This window comes from Mesoplodon bidens, assembly GCF_964165515.1.
Source record: "Mesoplodon bidens genome assembly, chromosome: 2".
NCBI lineage: Eukaryota > Metazoa > Chordata > Mammalia > Artiodactyla > Ziphiidae > Mesoplodon > Mesoplodon bidens.
The window spans coordinates 100,739,963-100,762,980 of record NC_138177.1 but is presented as its reverse complement, the minus strand read 5'-3'; the positions used below and the strand labels follow the sequence as shown (position 1 = coordinate 100,762,980).

The window sequence follows — 23,018 nt, the reverse complement described above, 5'->3', positions numbered from 1 at the left end:
CCCTTAGGTAAACTGACCTTTGGGTGATTATGATGTGTCAAAATAGGTTCATCCTTGGTGATAAATGTACCAGTCTGGTGGAGGATGTTGATAATGGGGGAGGCTATGCATCTTTGGTGGCAGGGGGTATATGGGAAATCTGTTTCTTCTTCTCAATTTTATTTTAAACCTAAAAGTGTTCTAAAAAATTTTAAAAAATACTAGGAAACTTTTTGTTGTTGATAGTGAACCAATAATGGATGTCAGCAGTTCTTAAACTTCAGCATGCATCAGAAGCATCTGAAAGGCTTGTTAAAACTCAGGTTGTTGGATCCTTTCTCCATTGTTCTGTTCAGTACGTTTAGGATGGATCTGAGAACATATGTTGCTAAGGAAATTTCCAGGTCTAATGCTGCTCTAGGGACCACACTTTAAGGATCTCTAAAGTATCTAATTCTGTATATCATATTATGTCCTTATAAAACAATGCCATGCTGAATCATCCATACTTTGATTAAAAAGTTAAATATGTAAATAGGGTATTAACGTGATGATACTATGTTTTTATTTTTCTCATGCTTGTATTTCTGTGAATGTGATGCTAGCAAGTAGAAAACTTTTAAAAAAGGGGATGACATATAAATATTTTTTTATTACTGTGATACTTATAATACAGCTCATTAAAGTATGAGTTTAACACAAATTAACATAAATTTTATGGTTAATTTGGATTGTTTTGGACTTTCTAAAATGCTTTGGTAAATTATCTCCTTTGTACATTTTTTCCACTTTGGTGGTTGCATTCAACTTTGTCCTGGTTGTTTGTCTAAATCAGCTAGTGTTGAATATTAAGTACCCATGTATGTAAGTATACACATACTTAAAATACACAAAATAGTTGATTTAGCTATTTTAAATATTAGTCTGCTCACACATACTTTTGTATGTACACACATTTTTAAAATAGTTGAAACAACATTGGTTGGTTTGAACAACTGTGCAGTTCTGAGAAATACGATTTATAACCTTTTCTTTAAAGGATTTAAAGACATGATTCAATCTCTTTATATTGGTAGAAGGAAATTTCTCATTCCATAGATTTTTGCCTTTGTTTACAGTGTTCTAGCCATTGGAATATATACCTAATTGTTTAATTTTAATGATTGTGAAAATGAATTGTCCAGCTCATGTAAATGACTTGTCCAACTCACCAGTGTGAAGTTCTCATTTTCTAAAGACCTGAGTTATCTGGATGAGTAAAGGGCTATGAGGCTGAAGGATTCACAGTGTCTGTGAGAAAGTCCAGCTGCTGTGGCATTAGTTTGTTTATTTAAAAAAATGATGTAGTTCTCCAAGGCTTCTGATTATGAAACCTAATCAGTTTTCCTATTTATTGTCTGTTGGACTTGGGTGAATGGAAGGAAGGAAACACTGTTGGCTTTGTGGAAAAGGAAGAGATGGATAGGAGAGTGGAGTTAACTTTTTATTTTAGGGATTAAATTTTTTATTCTCAGTAGTGTAACACCTGACATTTGTTTTTCAGTGACACTGTTTGAAAAGTTACCAGATAAGTGACAGACTTTCAGATTAATATTTTTAAATGTAAAGGGGTCTTATGCTAATTTGTTCTTGTTTTAACAGAGAGGATCTGACGAACTACTCTCAGGCAGTGTTCTCAGTAGTCCAAACTCTAACATGAGCAGCATGGTGGTTACAGGTAAGTGTTAACTCTCTTAACAGTCTCATTATTTGCCATTTTGCAGAGCAGAATGTTAAAAGTTTAGTGTGTTTTACCAGAATAGCCTTTATTTTTAAATACTCTGTGTTGAAACAGTTTAGAGAAATTTTACTGTAGTATGTATGTGTCAAGTGAAAAAACCTGAAGTGAGTGATTTGTGGGCAAGTAACTAAATCTGATTGCTTTTTTTTTTAAATCACAAAAATGTAACCCTTTCTTCTTTCATGTTACAAGTTCCCTCACTCTCACTCCTTTTGTACTTTTGTGCTTAGCTTCTATTGTGTCATAAAATATTTTTAAGTATTTCTTCTCTATCCCACAAATCCTAAAGCCCAAACTGTTAAAAAAAAAAACAAAACATAAGATTCAGTTGCATAGCTGTTTTTTTTATGTGCTTTAAATCTTTTTTCTGTGTGGTAACAGTATTTTTAACTCTTTGGATTGGTTTCCTTTATTTATTTACTTGGAAATATAAAATGATTTATTTAATCTTCATAGTTAGGGTGTTTAAGCTTTATATGTTTGAAACATTACTGTTGGTTGGTTGTAATGTCTGTCTATAAATAAATATAGACTAATTTTTAGAGCTTAGTTTTATGGCCAGTGGACCAAATTTGAATCTGATGATGACTGAATTAGTTTGCCTTATAACCCTACATTTTATGTTATTACCTAAAGCCAAAGTTTCTTTTTTCTAAACCCTTTTCTGAATTACTTGTTTGAGGAATCATATTGGGCAATATAAAGATTGTAAAAGAATGGAAGCATTTTGATTTCCTTCAGGTAGCCATGCTTGTGTATATGTACACCTTAGTGCACATGTACACATCCCTGACAATTAAGTAAAAATTATAATGAAGTATTTTCAAATATAGTTACAATGATGTTAAGATGAATTTTTCTGCACATCATCATTACTGAGTTTTCCATGTCATGATTACAAAGCAAAATCACTAGGCCATGATTTTGATAGTCAAGGTACCATGTACAAATAATTGAACAAACAGGCTCAAATGTCTGTACCTCTGCTTTGCCAGTTTCATGTTTTTTGAAATAGTGCATTTAATGATTGATAATGGAAATGTTTTCTAAATTAATATGTAGGGCTATGACAGAGTACTGGTAGCAGCCTTTCCTTCTTTCCATCTTTCCCCAAAATCAAAAACTACAAAACTGAATAAAATATATGGGACAACGGTTGTCTGGAATTGATGAGTAAATAGTACAAGATGATGAAACCTGAGATAAGGGAAACATATGAAGTGAGTCTCATGAATACTTTGGCTTTTCTGCTTTGGGGTACCCTACTGTTGTAGCACATGGAGGTGGAGCCGAAGTAAAGCATGGAGGTCTCACTGTGCTGAAGAGACTAAGATTGGAATTCAAAGCAGCTGAGAAGGAGAAAGATCCTGAAAAAGGAACTTGTCCAGGGGTTTGGGCGTAGGTTGGAGGGCAGAATTTGGTGTGGGGATTCTTACTTAATTCAGAATTTTGAATAATGGCTGGGCTGCGTATGTGTAGGTGGAGACTCTCCTGGTCTATCAGAAATGACCAACTGTGGGTCAGAGCTAGAATGGTGATTCCATAGGTTGTGCAGTGCTCTGAGACATTGGAGTTCTGGGTAGTTAGAATATATATGTCTTGCAGATTACTTCAGACATTCTGTTTAGACTGCAAAAAGCTCAGGCCTTAAAAGAAAGGATCATACACTATAGTAAGTGACAGCCATAAGACTAAGTTAAGAAACTGATAGTCCAGCCTGACAACACATGAAGGATTCACCAGTAATTGAATTGCCTGCCTAAATAAAACAATATAGAAATGCTCTAATTGAAAAATACAAAATTTGGAATGAAAAATTTACTGGTAGAGAGTAACAGCAGTTTGAAGATAACTGAAGAAAGGTTAATGAACTTGAATGCAGATTGATAGAAATTACTCAGTTTTCCAGAGAGAGTAAAAGTATATCTTTGGGGAGATCAAGCAGTCTAACATACATGTAATTGCAGTTTCAGAGAGGGAGTAAAGAGAATGGTGCCAAATATTTATGTAATTGAAGCAGTAATAGTTGAAAACTTCTAAAATTTGAAGAAAACTGTCAGGATAAGTAAAAAGAAACATACCAAGGCACACAATAATCAAAATATTGAAAACTAATAATAAAGAGAAAATCTTCTAAGCAAGCAAGAAAAAGATATCTCACAGGAGACTAACACCTTGCATTAAAAGAAAAAAACAAGTTCTTTAGGCTGAATGGAATAGCACTAGACAAAAACTTGGATCTGCAGGAAATAACAAGGAGTACCAGGAATGGTAAATAAATGTGTGAAAATTTAAAAAAGCTATCTCTTTTACTCCTTTAAACTTCTTTGAAAGACTGTTTAGGTATACAGAAAATCTTTGAATTATGTGGTTCATTCTGTACATAGATGTTTATATGACAGTGATTAGCACAAAGTGAAGATAAATGGAATTTTACGGTTTAAGGCTTTTATATTTTACATGAAGTGATAGAGTATTAACTCTTAAATAAGAATGTTCTGGTAAGTTAAGGTTGCATATTGAAACAATGTCTTTAAAAAGGTACAAAGACTTATATTCAAAAGCAAATAGAAAGTTGGAGGGCTGACTCCTGCTTTTAAAAGTTACTGTAAACCTTACAGTTATCAAAACAAAGTTGTATTAGCATAAAGAAAGATAAATAGATCAATGGAACAGAATAGAGAGTCCGGAAATAAAGCCACACAGTTATGGACAACTGGTTTTTGACAAAGGCACAAAGGCAATTCGGTGGAGGAAAAAATATAGATTTTTCAGCAAAGGATTCTGTAACAATAGGCCATCCATATGCTGCCAACAACAGCAGCAACCAGCTATCGATACTTCTGTAACAATAGGCTATCCATATGCTGCCAACAACAGCAGCAACAAGCTATCAATACTTGGATCTATACTTCATACAAAAATGAGCTCCAAATGGACTTTGATGTAAATGTAGAACCTAAAAATTATAAAACTTCTAGAAGAAAGCATAGTAGAAAATCTTTGTGACCTTGGGTTATGCAGAGATTTCTTTAATGTGACCCCAAAAGCACAATCTATGAAAGAACAAATGGGACTTAAATTAGTTTTAAAAACTTAAATGTAAGTTTAAGACATTGTAAAGACATTGTTAAGAGAATGAAAAGATAAGCCATAGAGCAGCAGATCTTTACAAAGATGTTTGATATATATACATATATATATATATAGCTGATAAAGGATTTTTATCCAGAATATACATAAATTCAGACTACATATATAAACTCTAAAACTCAACAATAAGGCAGCAAACAACCCAATTTGATAAATTGGCAAAAGTAATTGAATTGGTCAGAAAAAAAGATATACAGATGGCAAATAAGCACATGAAAAAGATGTTCAGCATCATTTGTCGTTAGAGAAATGCAAAATGAGATAACATTACACATTTCTGCAACAGCTAAAATTTAAAAGACTGATCATACTAAGTGTTGGAAAGGATGTGGGGGAACTGTAACACTCATATACTGTTGATGGGAAAGTAAAATTGTAGAACTACTTTGGAAAACAATTTGGCAGTTTCTTAAAAAGTTAAACATTTGCTGTATGATCCAGCTATTTGTTTCCTAGGTGCTTACCCAAGGAAAATGAAGGCATATACTCATTAAAACATTCATATGAATGTTCATATTAGCTTTATTCATAATATCTAAAATCCAGAACAACCCAAGTGTCCATCAGCAGATGAATATATAAAAAGATAGCTCTTTTGGTATTGAATTCCATTGCATACAGTGAAATACTGCTTGGCCATATAGAGTGACCTATGTTACATGCAGCAGCAGGGATAAATCTCTTAAATAATTATGCTCTGTGAAAGACAGGGGAAAATGTAGTATGTCCGGTATGAGTCTTATTTATATAAAACTCTAGGAGATGCATATTAAAGCAAATTGGTGGTTGCTTGGAATTTAGAGGTGGGTAGAGCAAGGGAGAGGGTTGTAAAGAGCATAAGGAAATTTGGGGGTGATGGATATGTATATTCCCTTATGCTGAAGGTTTCACAGATGTAAATATATGTCAAAACTTGTCAGATTGTAACTTCACATAGGCACCTTATTTTATGTGAATTGTACCTCAAAAAGACTATTTAAAAAGAAAAGCCCATAGAGGAATTAAAATGGAATACTATCAAATATAACAAGAGAAGAACAAAACACTGGACAGTTAGAAAATAAAGAGCTAGATGTTAAACCCAGTCATAACGTAAATGTAAATTGGTTAAACTAACATAGTTTAGCGCAGTAACCACTAGTTTTGTGAGACTGTGGAGCATGTGGAATGTGACTACTCCTAACTGAGATGTAAATGGGTTTGTGTGTTGTTCAAAGACGTAGTACCAAAAAAACCCACAAAATAATCTCATTTTTAAAAATACTGACTTATATGTTGATATGGTAATATTTCAGATATATTGGGTTAAAATATATTATTAAAATTAATTTATTTGCAACTATATGCCAGTAATATGCACAACCTGGAAGAAATGGACAAATTCTTAGAAAAGCACAACCTTCTGAGACTGAACCAGGAAGAAATAGAAAATATAAACAGACTAGTCATAAGCACTGAAATTGAAACTGATTTAAAATCTTCCAACACACAAAAGTCCAGGACCAGATGGCTTCACAGGTGAATTCTATCAAACATTTACAGAGAGCTAACACCCATCCTTCTCAAACTCTTCCTAAAAATTGCAGAGGAAGGAATACTCCCAAACTCATTCTGTGAGGCCACCATCACCCTGATAACCAAAACCAGACAAAGATACTACAAAAAAAGATTACAGACCAATGTAACTGATGAACATAGATGCAAAAATCCTCAACAAAATACTAGCAAATAGAATCCAACACCATGATCAAGTGGGATTTATGCCAGGGATGCAGGGATTCTTCAGTATGTGCAGATCAATGTGTGATACACCATATTAGCAAATTGAAGAATGAAAACCATAGGATCATCTCAATAGATGCAGAAAAAGCTTTTGACAAAATTCAACACCATTTATGGTAAAAACTTTCCAGAAAGTGGGCATAGAGGGAACCTAATATAATAAAGGTCATATATGACAAACCCACAGCAAATATCATTCTCAATGGTGAGAAGCGGAAAGCGTTTCCTCTAAGATCAGGAACAAGACAAGGATGTCCACTCTCGCCAGTATTATTCAACATAGTTTTGGAAGTCTTAGCCACAACAATCAAAGAAGAAAAAAATAAAAGGAATCCAAATTGGAAAAGAAGAAGTTAAACTGTCACTGTATGCAGATGACTTGATACTATATGTAGGGAATCCTAAAGATGCCACCAGAAAACTAGTAGAGCTAATCAATGAATTTGGTAAAGTTGCAGGATACAAAATTAAAGCAGAGAAATCTCTTGAATTCCTATGCACTAACAAAGAAAGATCAGAAAGAGAAATGAAGGAAACAATTCCATTCACCATTGTAACAAAAAGAATAAAATACCTAGGAATAAACCTATCTAAGGAGATAAAAGACCTGTACTGAGAAAACTATAAGACACCGATGAAAGAAATCAGAGATGACAAACAGATGGAGAGATGTACAATGTTCTTGGATTAGAAGAAGCAATATTGTGAAAATGACTGTACTACCCAAAGCAATCTACAGATTCAGTGCAATCCTTATCAAATTACCAATGGCATTTTTTACAGAGCTAGAACAAAAAATCTTAAAATTTCTGTGGAGACACAGAAGACCCTGAATAGCCAAAGGAGTCTTGAGGGAGAAAAAGGGAGCTGGAGGAATCAGACTCGCTGACTTCAGACTAAACTACAAAGCTACAGTAATCAAGACAATATGGTACTGGCACAAAAACAGAAATATAGATCAATGGAACAGGATAGAAAGCCCAGAGATAAACCCACGCACCTCTGGTCAACTAATCTATGACAAAGGAGGCAAGGATATACAGTGGAGAAAAGACAGCCTCTTCAATGCGTGGTGCTGGGAAAACTGGACAGCTACATGTAAAAGAATGAAATTAGAACACTCCCTAACACCATACACAAAAATAAACTCAAAATGGATTGGAGACCTAAATGTAAGGCCGGGCACTATAAAACTCTTAGAGGAAAACGTAGGAACAACACTCTGACATAAATCAAAGCAAGATCTTCTTTGATCCACCTCCTAGAGTAATGGAAATAAAAACCAGAATAAACAAATGGGACCTAATGAAACTTAAAAGCTTTTGCAAAGCAAAGGAAACTACAAACAAGATGAAAAGACAACCCTCAGAATGGGAGAAAATATTTGCAAATGAATCAGTGGACAAAGGATTAATCTCCAAAATATGTAAACAGCTTAGACAGCTCAATATTAGAAAAACAACCCAATCAAAAAATGGGCAGAAGACCTAAATAGACATTTCTCCAAAGAAGAGACACAGATGGCCAAGAAGCACATGAAAAGCTGCTCAACATCACTAATTAATTAGAGAAATGCAAATCAAAGCTACAGTGAGGTATCACCTCACACCAGTTAGAATGGGCATCATCAGAAAATCTACAAACAACAAATGCTGGAGAGAGGGTGTGGAGAAAAGGGAACCCTCTTGCATGGTTGGTGGGAATGTAGATTGATACAGACACTGTGCAGAAGAGTATGGAGGTTCCTTAAAAAACTAAAAACAGAATTACCATATGACCCAGCAATCCCACTTCTGGGCGTATATCCAGAGAAACCATAATTCAGAAAGACACATGCACTGCAGTGTTGACTGCAGCACTGTTTTACAATAGCCAGGTCATGGAAGCAACCTAAATGCCCATCGACCGACAAATGGATAAAGAAGATGTGGGGGCTTCCCTGGTGGCGTAGTGGTTGAGAGTCCACCTGCCGATGCAGGGGACGCGGGTTCGTGCCCCGGTCTGGGAAGATCCCACATGCCGCGGAGCGGCTGGGCCCATGAGCCATGGCCGCTGAGCCTGCGTGTCCAGAGCCTGTGCTCTGCAACGGGAGAGGCCACAACAGTGAGAGGCCCGTGTACCGCAAAAAAAAAAAAAAAAAAAAGTTAGATACATTTTGGGCCTCCCTGGTGGCGCAGTGGTTGAGAGTCCGCCTGCCGATGCAGGGGATACGGGTTCGTGCCCCGGTCTGGGAGGATCCCATATGCCGCGGAGCGGCTGGGCCCGTGAGCCATGGCCGCTGAGCCTGCGCATCCGGAGCCTGTGCCCCGCAACGGGAGAGGCCACAACAGTGAGAGGCCCGCGTACCGCAAAAAAAAAAAAAAAAAAAAAAGAAGATGTGGTACATATATACAATGGAATATTACTCAGCCATAAAAAGGAACAAAATTGGGTCATTCGTAGAGACGTGGGTGGATCTAGAGACGGTCATATAATAAATTTCAAATGATTGAAGTTCATATAGTACCTGATTGTAGTGGGATTTACAGAAATCTAGGAAATTACCAAATATTTAGAAATTTATACAATTCTGAAAAGCACATGAAACACAGAAGATATAAAGGGCATATTTTTGACTGAATGAAAATACATCATATTTTAATCATACATCAAATGAAAATACATCTATATTTTCTTGGGATATAGAAGAAAATATAGAAATATTTTCCCCACAAGAAGTGCATGGGGGGAAAATAGTTCTATATCTATATTAGTACTTATCTACCTACATTGGAAAATATCTGTAGTAGAAAAAAAGAAAGGTTTAAAATTTCTGCCAAGAAAGAAAAAGAAAACATAAATTACCAGAATCAGGAACAAGTGGAGATATCACTACAGATCCTACACAGTGTAATAGGACAGGAAGACAGTATCACAAGCATCAGTAATGCTGATAAATTCAGCAACTTAGGTGAAGTAGACAAACTCTTTTATAAATCTAGTGAACCAAAACTGATATAATAGATTACCTCTATATTATAATATTATAGGTATAGGTTACCTTTATCTCTACTATCAAAATTGAATTTTTAATAATAAAAAACATCTTTTCACAGAGATTACTCAGGCACAGGTGATTTCACTCGTAGGTGGTTTTCACTTGTAGGTGGTTTTACTCAGGCATGGGTGGTTTCACTGTTGAATTTTATGAAACTTCAAAGTAAGAAATAATAGCCATCTTTCAACCTTTTTTAGAAAAAGAGAAGGGGGATACTCCCTAATTCACTTTATGAAGCTACCAAAACCAAAATCTAACAAAGATAATATAAGAAATCAGGATTTCACACTAACATTTTTCATTAACATAAATGCAGACATTCTTAACAAGATATTAGCAAATCACTTTCAGCAGTATGTAAAAGGTAATTCATGATTACTAATTGAGGCTTACCTCTTGATTGTAAGGTTTAGCAGTCGGAAAGGAATTCAGTGTAATTTATCACAATAGAATAACGGAGGAAAAAATCATCATGTTAATAGAAGCAGAAAAGGCATTTGACAAAAATATAGCATCCATTCATGATAAAAAGTTCTCAGAAAACTAATAAGAAAGGGGAACTTCTACAGGGTAGACAAGGGGCATCTACTAAGAGCCTACAATAAATTTCATTCATAATGGTGAAATATTGAATGTTTTCTTCTTTTTTTTGCACTTTAAATTCAATTTTATTGAGGTATAATTTCCATACAATAAACTGCATCCATTTAAATTGTACAGTCAGATAAGTATTGAAAGATGTGTACACCCATGAAATCACTGACAGTCAAAATATATATCCATCACACACACTAGATTCCTCATAGCCCTTTGTAGCCATCCCTTCCTGTTTTATCCCCTTCCCAGGCAATCACTGATCTGCTTTTTGTCACTATTAATTAGTTTGAATTCTCTAGAATTTTGTATAAACAGAATCATGTACTATGTACTCTTCTGTGTTGTACTGCTTTCACTTCCTTTCCTCTTCATTGCTGAGTAGTGTTTGCATTTTGTTTATTCATTCAGCCATTGATGGACATTTAAGTCATTTCCCTTTGGGGACTATTACGAGTAAAACTGTTAGGAGCAATCATGTTCAAGTGTTTACGTGAACATCCACTGTTACTCCTCTTGAGTAAATGCTGAGGAGTGGAACGCCTGTTTTGTATGGTAGGTGTATGTTTAATTCTTATGTACATTGAATGCCAAACAGTTTTCAAAAGTGCTTATACCATTTTACATTCCCACCAGCAGTATATGAAAGTTCCAGTTGCTCAACATCCTCACCTTGGTATTGTCTTTTTAATTTTATCTCTTCTAATGGGTGTGTAAGTAGTTTCTCAAGGTTTTAATTTTCGTTTTTATGACTAATGAGGTTGAGGAACTTTGCTCTTTTTTACTAACTGATTAATCTAGAGCTTTTGTGTTTCCAGGTAAATTTAAGTAATTACTTAATCAATTTCTTTAAAACAACAGTAACAACAACAAAACCTGCAGGGGTGAATGTTTTCTTCTTAAAATGAGGAATGAAGTAAGGATGTCTGTTTCCACAATTTTTCTAGCTTTTGCTTCCATTAAGGCGAGTAAAATAAATAAAAAGCATAAAGATCAGAAGGGAAGAAGTAAAACTGTATTATTCACAGTCAACATGATTTTTAAAATAGAAAACCCAAAGGAATCTAAATGATTTTAGAATGGTTTACAGGATACAATTCACCATACAAAGATAATTTTTTTCTGATATTATTAGCAAAGTTTTGGAAAATGAAATTTTTAAAAATCCGTTTATAGAAACATCAGAAAGACAAAATATCAAAGAATAAATTTAACAAAAAATGTGCCTGATAACTACATCAATAACTGCAGGGCATGGCAAAGAGAAATTAAAGACCTAAATAAATAGATACACCATGTTCATGAGTAGAAGGCTCAGTATGTTAAAGATGTCATTTTTCCTCTAATTGGGATGAAATTTATAAATCAGTCAAGCTGAACAGGCATTTACATTGAAAGTGGTGAATTGATCTAAACTTTATTGGACATAAAAAAGGACCTAGAATAACTAAAGCCATTTGACAAAGAAAAGAAAGAGTTGGAATACTATTTGATTTCAAGAGTTAAGTAATCACAGCAGTTTAGTATTAGCATGATTAGTGTCACAGAACAGTATTTATAAATAAACTCCTACATTTAAGGTTAGTTGATTATTTACAAAGGTCCCTTGGTCATTTAATGGTGAAAGGGAGGCATTTTTTTCTTTTTTTTTTTTCTTTTTTTTTTTCTTTTGCGGTATGCGGGCCTCTCACTGTTGTGGCCTCTCCCGTTGCAGAGCACAGGCTCCGGATGCGCAGGCTTAGCAGCCATGGCTCACGGGCCCAGCCGCTCTGCGGCATGTGGGATCTTCCCAGACTGGGGCACGAACCTGTGTCCCCTGCATCGGCAGGCGGACTCTCAACCACTGCGCCACCAGGGAAGCCCCAGGAGGTATTTTTAGCAAGTGGTGCTAGAACAGTTGGATATACATATGAAAACAAACAAACAAAAAAGTAGAAACTCAAACCTTACTTCATGCCGTACAGAAAAAGATGAATTACATACCTAAACCTAAAATCTAAATATGCAAAGCTTTTAAGAAAAAAGAAAATCCTAGAATGTATCCTCAACCTTGGGGTAAATGAAGATTTCTTAGAAAAGGTACAAAAATACACTAACCATAAAGGAATACTTTACAAACTGGAGTCCATCTAAATGAAAACCTTCTCATCAAATGACATTATTAAGACAATGAAAAGGCAAGGCACAGGCTGAGAGAAAATATTAATATTCATTCAGATATCAATACATGTCTGACATATATAAATACTTACATCCAGAGTATGTAAAGAATTCTTCCCTGGTGGCACAGTGGTTGAGAGTCCGCCTGCCGATGCAGGGGACACGGGTTCGTGCCCTGGTCCGGGAAGATCCCACATACCGCAGAGTGGCTGGGCCCGTGAGCCATGGCCGCTGAGCCTGCGCGTCCGGAGCCTGTGCTCTGCAATGGGAGAGGCCACAACAGTGAGAGGCCCGCGTACCGCAAAAAAAAAAAAAAAAAATCTTCCACGTCAAATACAAAGAGACTAATTTTTTAAATGGACAGAAGAAGGTACATGAATGGCTAATAAGCATATGAAAAGATTTATTAGTCATAAGGAAATTACAATTTATAACTAATATGAGATACCACTTCAGACCAACTAGAATCTAGGCTAAAATTAAACAAATCGGTAATGCCAAATGTTGATGAGGATGTGGAGCAGCTGAAAATATATGCCATTGCTGGTGAGAGTGTAAAATAGTTTGGAACACAGTTTGGCAGTTTCTTATAAAGTTAAACATAAACACATCCTATGACCCAGTACTTCTATTTCTAGTTGTGCAGGTGTGTGTATAAAAATCTATTTATAATGGTCCCAAACTTGAAACAATCTAAATGTCTATCAACAGGAAAATGGATCAAGGAGTTAGTCATACAGTGGATTACTACTCATTAAGAGCAAAAGAATTACTATTAATACACGTAGCAACACGAGTGAATATTAAAAAACGTTATATGAAGCAAGAGAAGCCAGACGCAAAAGAGTATATACTATGTGATTGCCTTTCTGTAAAGAGCAGATAATTAATTTTCAGTATAGAAACCAAAATAATCGTTGCTTGTGGATGCTGGGGATTAATAAGTATTAGGACATTTTCTGGGGTGATGGACATGTTCTTTGTCAATGAACAAAGCTGTAAAATAAATAACAAAATGTATTTGAAATAGTAGGTACTTGTGGAAACCCATCAACTACTTGTAGAGTTCTGTCTGTCTGCAATGTAAAATGTGAGAAGGGGAATGACTAAAAAAGTCCTGGTGGGCAGGGGTCTGAATATAGGATTTGATTTGTTGTACTAAGGAGATTGGACTTCATGATATTTACACTTAGGATTTTTGTTCCATTTGCATTTTTTAGGGGGCAGAGGGGTGTTACTACTGTACATAGGACAGTTTAAAACTTTACAATAATCTGCTTTAGAGACACCGAGGTCCTGAATTTTAGAGTCTCAGAAGTAGAATATGGAGAGAATGATATATGAAGAAATTAGACAATTTCTTAGTTATTTGGAAGTAGACTTTGGTAGAAGTATTAAGAGTTTCGGCCTAGAATCACTGGGTTGATGGATAGTAGTTCCATTAACAAAGGGAGCAAAGTAGAGAAAGTGAGTTGTTTTTGTTGAAAAGAAAACAATCTGTTACTGTTTTCCTTTTTTTAAAAAATATGTTTAGGAATGATAATGTACTTTGTGACTAAAGAATGAATCAAGTGTTTTTGTAGTGATGGAGTAAAATTTCTTAAAGCCTGTTTCAACATAAGTTTATATAGATTCAATTATTTTACCTTTTTGAACAAAGGAAACATGTGAGTTTTGAAATTTTTCTGTGTTTTTCCTAACATAGAAAGATGAGAGTCTGTGTATTTCAAACAGACCCCAAGTTGAATAATAAGACCTTTAAAAACCAGTGACTGCACTTACCTGGAAAAATAATGCAGTTGTCATCCAGATGTCTCAAAAAGGGACTTTTACAGACAGTATTACAAGGACATTTTTATCATTATCAGATACAAAACAGAATTTCATTCTTACATTCCAGCTTTTCCCAAAATGTTTCTTATAATTAACTTCACTAGAATTCTGTTTCCAACAGCATCTATCTCAACAGCCTTTCACTGTCCAGACTTTCTTTCTCTACACGTATATTTGTGTCAAAGAAAAAAAGAATTTTAGAAGTCAGAAAAGTTAATGTTATTAGAAACTTAGTCTTGGGGAAATAATCTTATTCAAAATTATTTTGTAATAAACTAGTTCCTTCTTTAGAAGCGTAACATTTCAAAGACACAGCTCTAACTAGTATTGGAATTGGATTTCATTGGAAGGAATTTTTAACTCTTTGGAAGTGGGGAGGAGGCTTGACAATTGTAAGATATGGTCTCTCTTGAGTCCATTTTTTTATAGGTATGGAAATGGAATACCTCTTTAAATTAGGTATACATGTTTCTGCTCGTGCTACTGCTTTTCTTTAATATTAGTATTTATTATTGCTGAAAGTATGACTTTTTCTCTATGTGAAAGAACTGAAATCATTTTATAGATTCTGTTACATGTTATTCAGAATTCTCTGAGATTTCCAATTAACTTTTATATACAGATATTTTTGATATGTTATTTCATTTTTTGGTAATACTTTGAGACTATTCCAACACATTGTTTCAGTTTGAATGTTTATGAGGGTCCTAACAGCATGTCCTCTTGCATAGAGGTGTAGAGGTAATGTGAGCCTTCCTCTAATTTAGTGTAGCCTTCTATATTTTTCCAGCTCATGCATAAGTTACTTTTGGCAACTAGGCTATGCAGCTACTCAGAAATGCAGAGTTACAGGCAGCTTTTACAGTAAACCTAGTCAGATTTTTTGGGTGTGCGGTGACTATTGGAGTTAACTAAAGCTAGTAGAATAACAGAAGTATTCTCTACCTGTATATACCTACGTTTCTGGTTTAACTGTTCTTTGAAATTTCTGTTTTCCCATATAGAATGCAAAGAGTATGAGCATTCATTTTTCTTAGCTCAGATTAACTTTATTTTATTTTTTTGTTTTTCTAAAGCCAACAGCTTGTATAACACTGTGCTTTGCCCTGAAGTCTAACTAAAACTTCTTGAGAGTAAAACTGCTTTGCCTCTCAGTTATATTTCGATAAAGGACGTTACAAGTGCTTTTTATAAATGCTTGAGTCTGGAAGAATTGGAGAATGAGAATGTACTTATATTTTGTTAAAATAGTTTTCACTGGACAGATGAAGTAAAAAGTTTTGAGATGTTGCACTTCAAGTTGGTATATACAGTTGAAAATATAGAACTAGAAATATTGGTGAATGAGTGGGACTAAAATAATAGACTTATAAAATAGAAGTTGATTTTTTTTCTTTTTTTTTTTTTTTTTGGTATGCGGGCCTCTCTGTTGTGGCCTCTCCCGTTGCGGAGCACAGGCTCCAAATACGCAGGCTCAGCGGCCATGGCTCACGGGCCCAGCCGCTCCGTGGCATGTGGGATCTTCCCGGTCCGGGGCACGAACCCGTGTCCCCTGCATCGGCAGGCGGACTCTCAACCACTGCGCCACCAGGGAAGCCCTAGAAGTTGATTTTTGAAACCCCTTACTGGAGTGTCTATATGAGCAAGTAAAGATGGGAGCGACTTGAGACCAGAACAGGTTGGGGCAGTCCAACCATTTTGGGAAGTAAATGAGTTAGCAGAGGGGTCAAAGCAGGTATCAAATGAGTCAGGGAAGTAAGGAAACTAGAAGTAAGTTATTAAGGATGCTGTGAGAACAGAGAGATTTGGTGACGTTGAGAGGGCTCACAGCTCTTCTGCCACAGGTGGATTTAACAAATTACCCAGGATCTTGGTGAGACCCTTTTGTGTGAAAACTACAGGTAAAAGCCAGTAGAAGACAAAAGTCAGTCAAAGAGAAAAGAGATGGACTGGGACTGTTCAAAAGTGAAGATGTTCACTTTAGAACTGAGGTAGAAAACTTTTAAGTTTGTATTGGAATGTTCAATTAGAAACAGTTTCTGTGTCTTGTTTTGAATTTGTGAGTAGAAGAGCATCCTCCATAAGCCCTTAAGGCTTTTTTAAGAAGGCATATATGGAAGATGGTATAAAGATTTCTACAATTTATATGCAGCTTACATGCATGAGTAAAAGCATTACTACATCTGTTGTTGAAAAACAGTCTTTAAAATTCTTTAGTTTTACATACCTAAACCAAAGTTTCTGTCTGGAATTACCTGGGAAGTGTAAGGGAAAGGGATTGTGGAAAGAAGTCCAAATTATAGTACTTTGTCTTCTGAAGAATCATAGATCTGTAACCCAGAGAGACCCCCATCTTCCTTACTTCTCTAATAGGGTCATAAATGGCCTACGTGTTTCATAAGTTGAGGCCACACTTTGTTTGATTTATTTATTTTTTGGCTGCGTTGGGTCTTCATTGCTGCATGCAGGCTTTCTCTAGTTGTGGCAAGCAGGGGACTCTTCTTTGTTGCAGTACACAGGCTTCTTATTGGACTGCTTCTCTTATTGCAGAGCCTGGGCTCTAGGTACGCACGCTTCAGTAGCTGTGGCATGCGGGCTCAATAGTTGTGGCTCGCGAGCTCTAGCGTGCAGGTTCAGTAGCTGTGGCGCAAGGCTTAGCTGCTCCGCGGCATGTGGGATCTCCCGGACCAGGGCTCGAACCCATGTCCCCTGCATTGGCAGGCGGATTCTAAACCACTGCGCCACCAGGGAAGCCCCAAGGCCACACATTCAGTGCCCTTTCTCTTTTCCAGGGTTGGGGTACTTTTATATATGAAAGTCAGCTTAGTTATATTTAAAGAAATCATCATTTCTCAATTTTACATTTCATAGTATCATTATTTAAAATTGAGACTTTCATAATATTTAGCACTAAAATATGAAGATTTAATAGCCACCCTTTCTGAAGCTATTAACTGAGAGGAGTATCAAGTATTGTAAAGACAGAGTGTAAATGTTGTTAGTTACATGGCATTTGGGAGAAAAGAACAGATCTTCTCTAGGCTATTATATATTACCTGAAGTTTGTCTTTAGGGTCCTCCTGTAGTAGTGGGTTGAGACTACAGACTATGGAGTCATACTCCTGAGTTTTAATCCTTTTCCTGCCATTTCCTGTCTTTACCACTTAGTAACTCTGACCTTGGGCAGCTTAAGTAAGTACCTCTCATTTATAAATGGGATTGATGGGTTATAATAGCAGTCTTAAGAGTTGTAAAGTGCCTGGCATGTAGGTTACTTTCAGTGAATGTTAAATATCAATGCAAAAGAAAAGTACCTTCTTTTCTATAAATATTAAAAAAGCAAACAAGTTATTTATCTTCTTCTTTAACTGTGAAAACTGTCCCATCTACCTTTTTACTCAGTTGTTTTACTCACCATCCACTGTCAAGAAATCATCCAACACAAATTCAAAACAATAAACTCTTCTATTCTTTTAATAATAGGTTTAGGCAGGTTTTTGCCTTTTGGGAGTCATATTCTAAGAATCATTTGAAAAGGGAAGCATTTTTTTCTCCCTATATGTGTAGTGACGGGTAGTATCTTTATTGTGATTTTTTTTTCTTGCCTTTTTCCCTAAAGGAAAAACAGAAGTTTGCTGTTTGAGTTTTCTGATATCATAACCTGTAACTCATGGGACTATAGGTTGGACTGTGAAGTATTCATTCTTGTTATTCAAACAAATGAATGAACAAGAACACAGTCTATCAGATTGCTTTGCCAAGAAAAGGCCTTAGAAGAATATGCATTTGTGTGTCAATTATATGTTTTAAGGTATATGTGTATTTTTTGATTCCCTGCTTTAACTTACAGTATCATTTGACAGACCCAATGATGATTTTGTTAAAATAAGGTGCCGCAAAATAGGAAATTCAGCCTGTTTCTGGTAGGTTCAGGTGCCTGTGCACATACATGTTTTCCTTACTTATGAAAGGAACTGTGGAGAGCTTTTTGTAGTTCTTATTTTTGGAATGATGAAGAGCTAACCAGCAAGATTTTTCTGGTAATATATTCAGAAGCCATAGCTTACTACTCTTCTGTACAAAGTCAACTTAAGGGAATTTTTAAATGCATTGGCTGTTCATTCATGTATATAAACTTGAGTGAAACTGTTAAACTATGACTTAATTGACACTTTAAGTTATACTTATCAGGTGAATTCGCATATTATCTCTGATCATCCAGTAAAATCACTACCACATCACCCTCTTCCAGTCCTCTGCTAAGTCACTTTTAATCACATTACTGTGCTTTACTCTCTCCATAGCACTTAATCACTATAAGAAATAATCTGGTTCATGTACTGGGTAGTCCATCTCTACCACTAGACTACAGGAGAGCATCAGGGATCTTACTGCTTACTGTTCACTGCTGTACCCCCAGAACCTAAAAAAGTGCCAGACATATTCTTGATACTCAGTAACTGTTTAAAGAATTAATGTTTGAATAAATGTTGAAGGCACTTAGAAGATCCCGATGGTCTTTTTATAGATAGTATTGAATGTTTTCTGGGGGTGTACTGTAAAGTACCAAAAATTGTATCAAAATGGAGTATACATGCATATTTCTCACTGTGTAAGGATTCTTCAGGTTAGTTAGATTCTCAGAAATATCCTTGAGTTCTTAGAATTTTAAGAACCACCAAAACATCACCTATTTTATTGCATCTTTAGTAAGTTTGGTTTTTTGTTTTTGGGGGGTTTTTTTGTGTGTTTTGGTAAAGCTTTGGAATAAAAGCAGGCAACTAATTTGTTGTTTAAAATATATCACTTTAAAGCTCAGAGTAACAGAATAAGATAATCAAGCCCATGAGTGATTTATAGTAGATTTTGATAGTGACAAAATATTTAGGTAGAGGAATGTGACCCATAGTGTGGATTGACTGCATAATAATTTTTACAACATTGCCTTCTTTGACTCCATTTTTAGCACATTTTTCAAATTGAACAATTTAGAATTTCTCAGGTAAAATTATAATCTAATTTTTGCTAAGTCAAAATTTTCACTTTTTTGTAGTTTCCTTAGTCCTAGACTAAGTTTTAGACTCCTTATTTGTCTCTAATAAGACAATTGAATTGTAAGATAATTGTGTTCTATAGCCATTGACCATTTCTTTATGAAATTGCATTTTAATGTTTTTGATTATCACTTGCTACTCTTTACATATGCTATCCAGAAATATATTTACCCAATAGTAATCTTTTTTTTTTTTTTTGCGGTACACAGGCCTCTCACTGTTGTGGCCTCTCCTGTTGCGGAGCACAGGCTCCGGACGCACAGGCTCAGCGGCCATGGCTCATGGGCCCAGCCGCTCCACGGCATGTGGGATCTTCCCGGACCGGGGCATGAACCCGTGTCCCCTGCATCGGCAGGCAGACTCTCAACCACTGTGCCACCAGGGAAGCCCCCCAATAGTAATCTTAATTGATGATTTCATTTAGTAGTAATTGGTGGATATGATTTTCTCTGTTACTTTGCAAACCTGTTTTTTGAATTTTTAGGAAGTATCCCAAGTATGCTCAGCTCTGTTTTTAAGTTCTTTATTAAAGTTTGTTTTGTGATATTTTTATGCAAATAAGGAAAATCAATATACTAAAGACTGTTTCTTTAATGTCTTTCAGCCAATGGTAATGATAGTAAAAAATTTAAAGGAGAAGATAAAATGGATGGTGCTCCTTCTCGTGTACTTCATATTCGAAAATTACCTGGTGAAGTGACAGAAACTGAAGTTATTGCTTTAGGCTTACCTTTTGGTAAGGTGACCAACATCCTTATGCTGAAAGGAAAAAATCAGGTATATTTCTTTCAGGACTTATAAAATGTTAAGCCCCAACTATCCAGCAGGTGTGAATTAGCTGTCGCCTGATGAAAGGATAGTATGTAGTAGGTTACTTTCCTTAAAGAACATGACAGAAGTCTTACTCTGACTTTTCCTTGTAGCTGTGTTTGGGAAACTAATGCTAGAGAGCTAAAATGAATAAGTCACTGTAGTTTTCAAATTTTGCCTTTCAAATTCCCTTTAGGACTCTAATTGAACTATTGGTCAATGAGATTGTGGGAAATACAGATGAAATACTTCTTTTATTGTGGCTTTGCTCTTGGTAATATCGGAAATCAGTAAGGACACTAGCAGCATCTTATCCTTTAAGCTTATCCCAGGGAAATATTTACCTGATAGCATTAGGAAAAGGTAGTCATTAGTCCCAGATATTCTATATTGAATAGTTATACCTGTAGCAGTAGGGTCCAGGTATATTAAAAATCAAATTTTGTTTTAAAGTTTCTAATGATACCATTTAGAAAAACTTAGAGAAATTTAATGTTCTCTTAAATATAGTTAATATCACTAATAATATGACATTTAATTTTTTTCTTTGTTAAATTGTAAATGCTTTAAAAATGACTTGGTGTTCTCTTATGTTTTCTAGGTTAGGAGTGGTAACATTCTGGTGCTGGAAAACGTTTAGATTTTATTTTCTCTAGCCTTTGTTGAAGTGGGTACATTTGTAGTGTATGGAAAATCAGAGGTGGAAGTACTTTGTATTCTAAGAGCTTCTAAGTTTAGCTTTAATTGTATCTCTAAACTTCAGTAAGGGATTTCTAATTCTACCTACTAGAGCATCTAAATGTAACTTGAAAGGTTATATTCTAGTTACTGATTTTTCTAATGAACCAAATAGATTACACAGATATTGAAGTATATTTGAATTTGATTCATAATATTAAGATTTTTGCTATTTAAATTTTCAGGCATTTTTGGAACTAGCAACAGAGGAAGCAGCTATTACTATGGTTAATTACTATTCTGCTGTGACACCTCACCTTCGTAACCAACCGATTTATATTCAGTACTCCAATCACAAAGAACTAAAAACAGATAATACATTGAACCAAGTGAGTATGTGTAGGTACATAAATAAAATGGCCTAGAACGTATTAAGAATCTCATAAACATATTAGCAGAAAAAAAATTTTTTAACCATTCAGAAGATTTTTCTATGAGCACTTTCTTGTTTTTTGTTTCTGGGTTTTTTGTGGCATTTTCTTGTAGCATGTGAAGTATTAACCATTATGTTAATTTACAGAAAGTATGTGTGGTCTATTATTTTCATATTTTAAATTAATACTGGATAAATTAGTTAAATAGCATTTTTTCAGTGCTTTTAAGGTTCTGGTCAAAGTGTTCTTTTTCTTTGTGCAAATTAAAGTTTTTGTATAGAAACTGTCTGAGGTAGGACTTAAGCATAAACCGTTTATGCAACTCTTCTGCTTAGACTTCAGTGTACGAAGTTCAGTCCCTTTGGTTATTTGACTTTTTATAGGTCTTAATTTCTTATGGAAAGACTCCTATTGAGGATGTGTTAATGGTTTTCCTGGGGGAAAAATGTAAGAATTGAGAATATATGTTGAGAATATGTGTTGATCTTTTAAAAATGTGATGTAGAAGATATTAATTATCTATAATTATTTTTTTAGAAAAAGTGTAAGAATGGTTTTAGATCTAAATACATAGGATTGTAATAAAAACTGGTCTAAAAACTTCAGCTCTTCAAATGTAGTTTTTAGCTAATTTATCTGTTTTAGTAAAATCTAAACTGTGGCTCTTGTCTTATCAAAAATTAAATGGAAAATAATTCCTCATAGATTTTAACCTTTGTAAAAATAATTTAAGATCATTTTGATAGTTCATGAAAAATAAGCTTGTAAAACTTTTTGCCTAAAAGATAAGGCTAAAATTTCAGTTGTTTTTTTAATTTGATAATTTTCATTTCTTTTGAACCAGAAGTTGTACTTCTCAGAATTTATCATGAGGAAATATACCAAAAGAAAATATCTATTCGCTATTCTTTTTACTTAGAGTTTAAAATGGCATTTAATATCCCAATTTTATTTTACATGTTAGTATTTTCGCTAATTAGTGAATGCATTCTCATTTTAAAAGATTCAAATGAAAATGATGAGGAAAGAATAAAGATAAGGCATCTATAGATAGATATATATATGTAGGGGGGGGGATTTATAATTTCAAATAGGATAGCCAGTGGAAGCCCAACCAACAAGTGACATTTGAGTAACAAACTTCAAAGTGATTAGAGAATAAGGCACTTACTGCAGTCTTGGTTATGTTCCAGACATAGGGAGCAGTCAGTGCAATGTTCCTTATGTTGGAAAAAAAATTTTTGACAGCCATATTTTTGATTTTCAAAACTTCTTCTTCTTTGATACCCTTTTTACCTTGCAATTGGTCATTCTTACAGTTACTAATTAATGGTATTTTAAAATACTTGACTGTATCTTTTATTACTTTCTTTAGTATTAGCTGTTATGTTTATCTTGTTCTCTCTATTCTTCTCTTCCTCCCACCCACCGTCATTGTCTGTTTATATTTCAGAATGGACAATTAGGTTTTATTGGATTTGCATGCTTTCCTCTAGAGTAAGGTAATGAGGACTTGGATACTAACCTGGGATCCCCCCAAATGCCAGAGGTCTTTATTCTTGGCCTTCAAAGCTCCTTTTAGAGTTTCTGTTCTTTTAAGGGAGTGTTTAGTTGTTGTTGCTTTTGTTTTTATTGTTTAATTATAAGTTGGTTGATGGTGCGGAGGAAGAGGATGTTTGTTAGCCATATTTTCTGTTAACCCTTTTATTTTCACATTCTCCTTC

At 35.0% G+C, this 23,018-nt stretch overlaps 1 protein-coding gene across 4 annotated transcripts in view; it reads left to right on the top strand.

Moving 5' to 3' along the window:
- Positions 1-23,018, top strand: part of PTBP2 (polypyrimidine tract binding protein 2) — an 81,775-nt gene that overhangs the window by 20,175 nt on the left and 38,582 nt on the right. For all 4 annotated transcript variants that reach the window (XM_081216987.1, XM_081216986.1, XM_081216985.1 and 1 more), the window contains exons 3-5: positions 1,621-1,696; positions 19,977-20,149; positions 21,106-21,249. In XM_081216987.1, the coding sequence (XP_081073113.1) occupies positions 1,621-1,696; positions 19,977-20,149; positions 21,106-21,249 (393 nt within the window). The remainder of the gene's footprint in view (positions 1-1,620; positions 1,697-19,976; positions 20,150-21,105; positions 21,250-23,018) is intronic.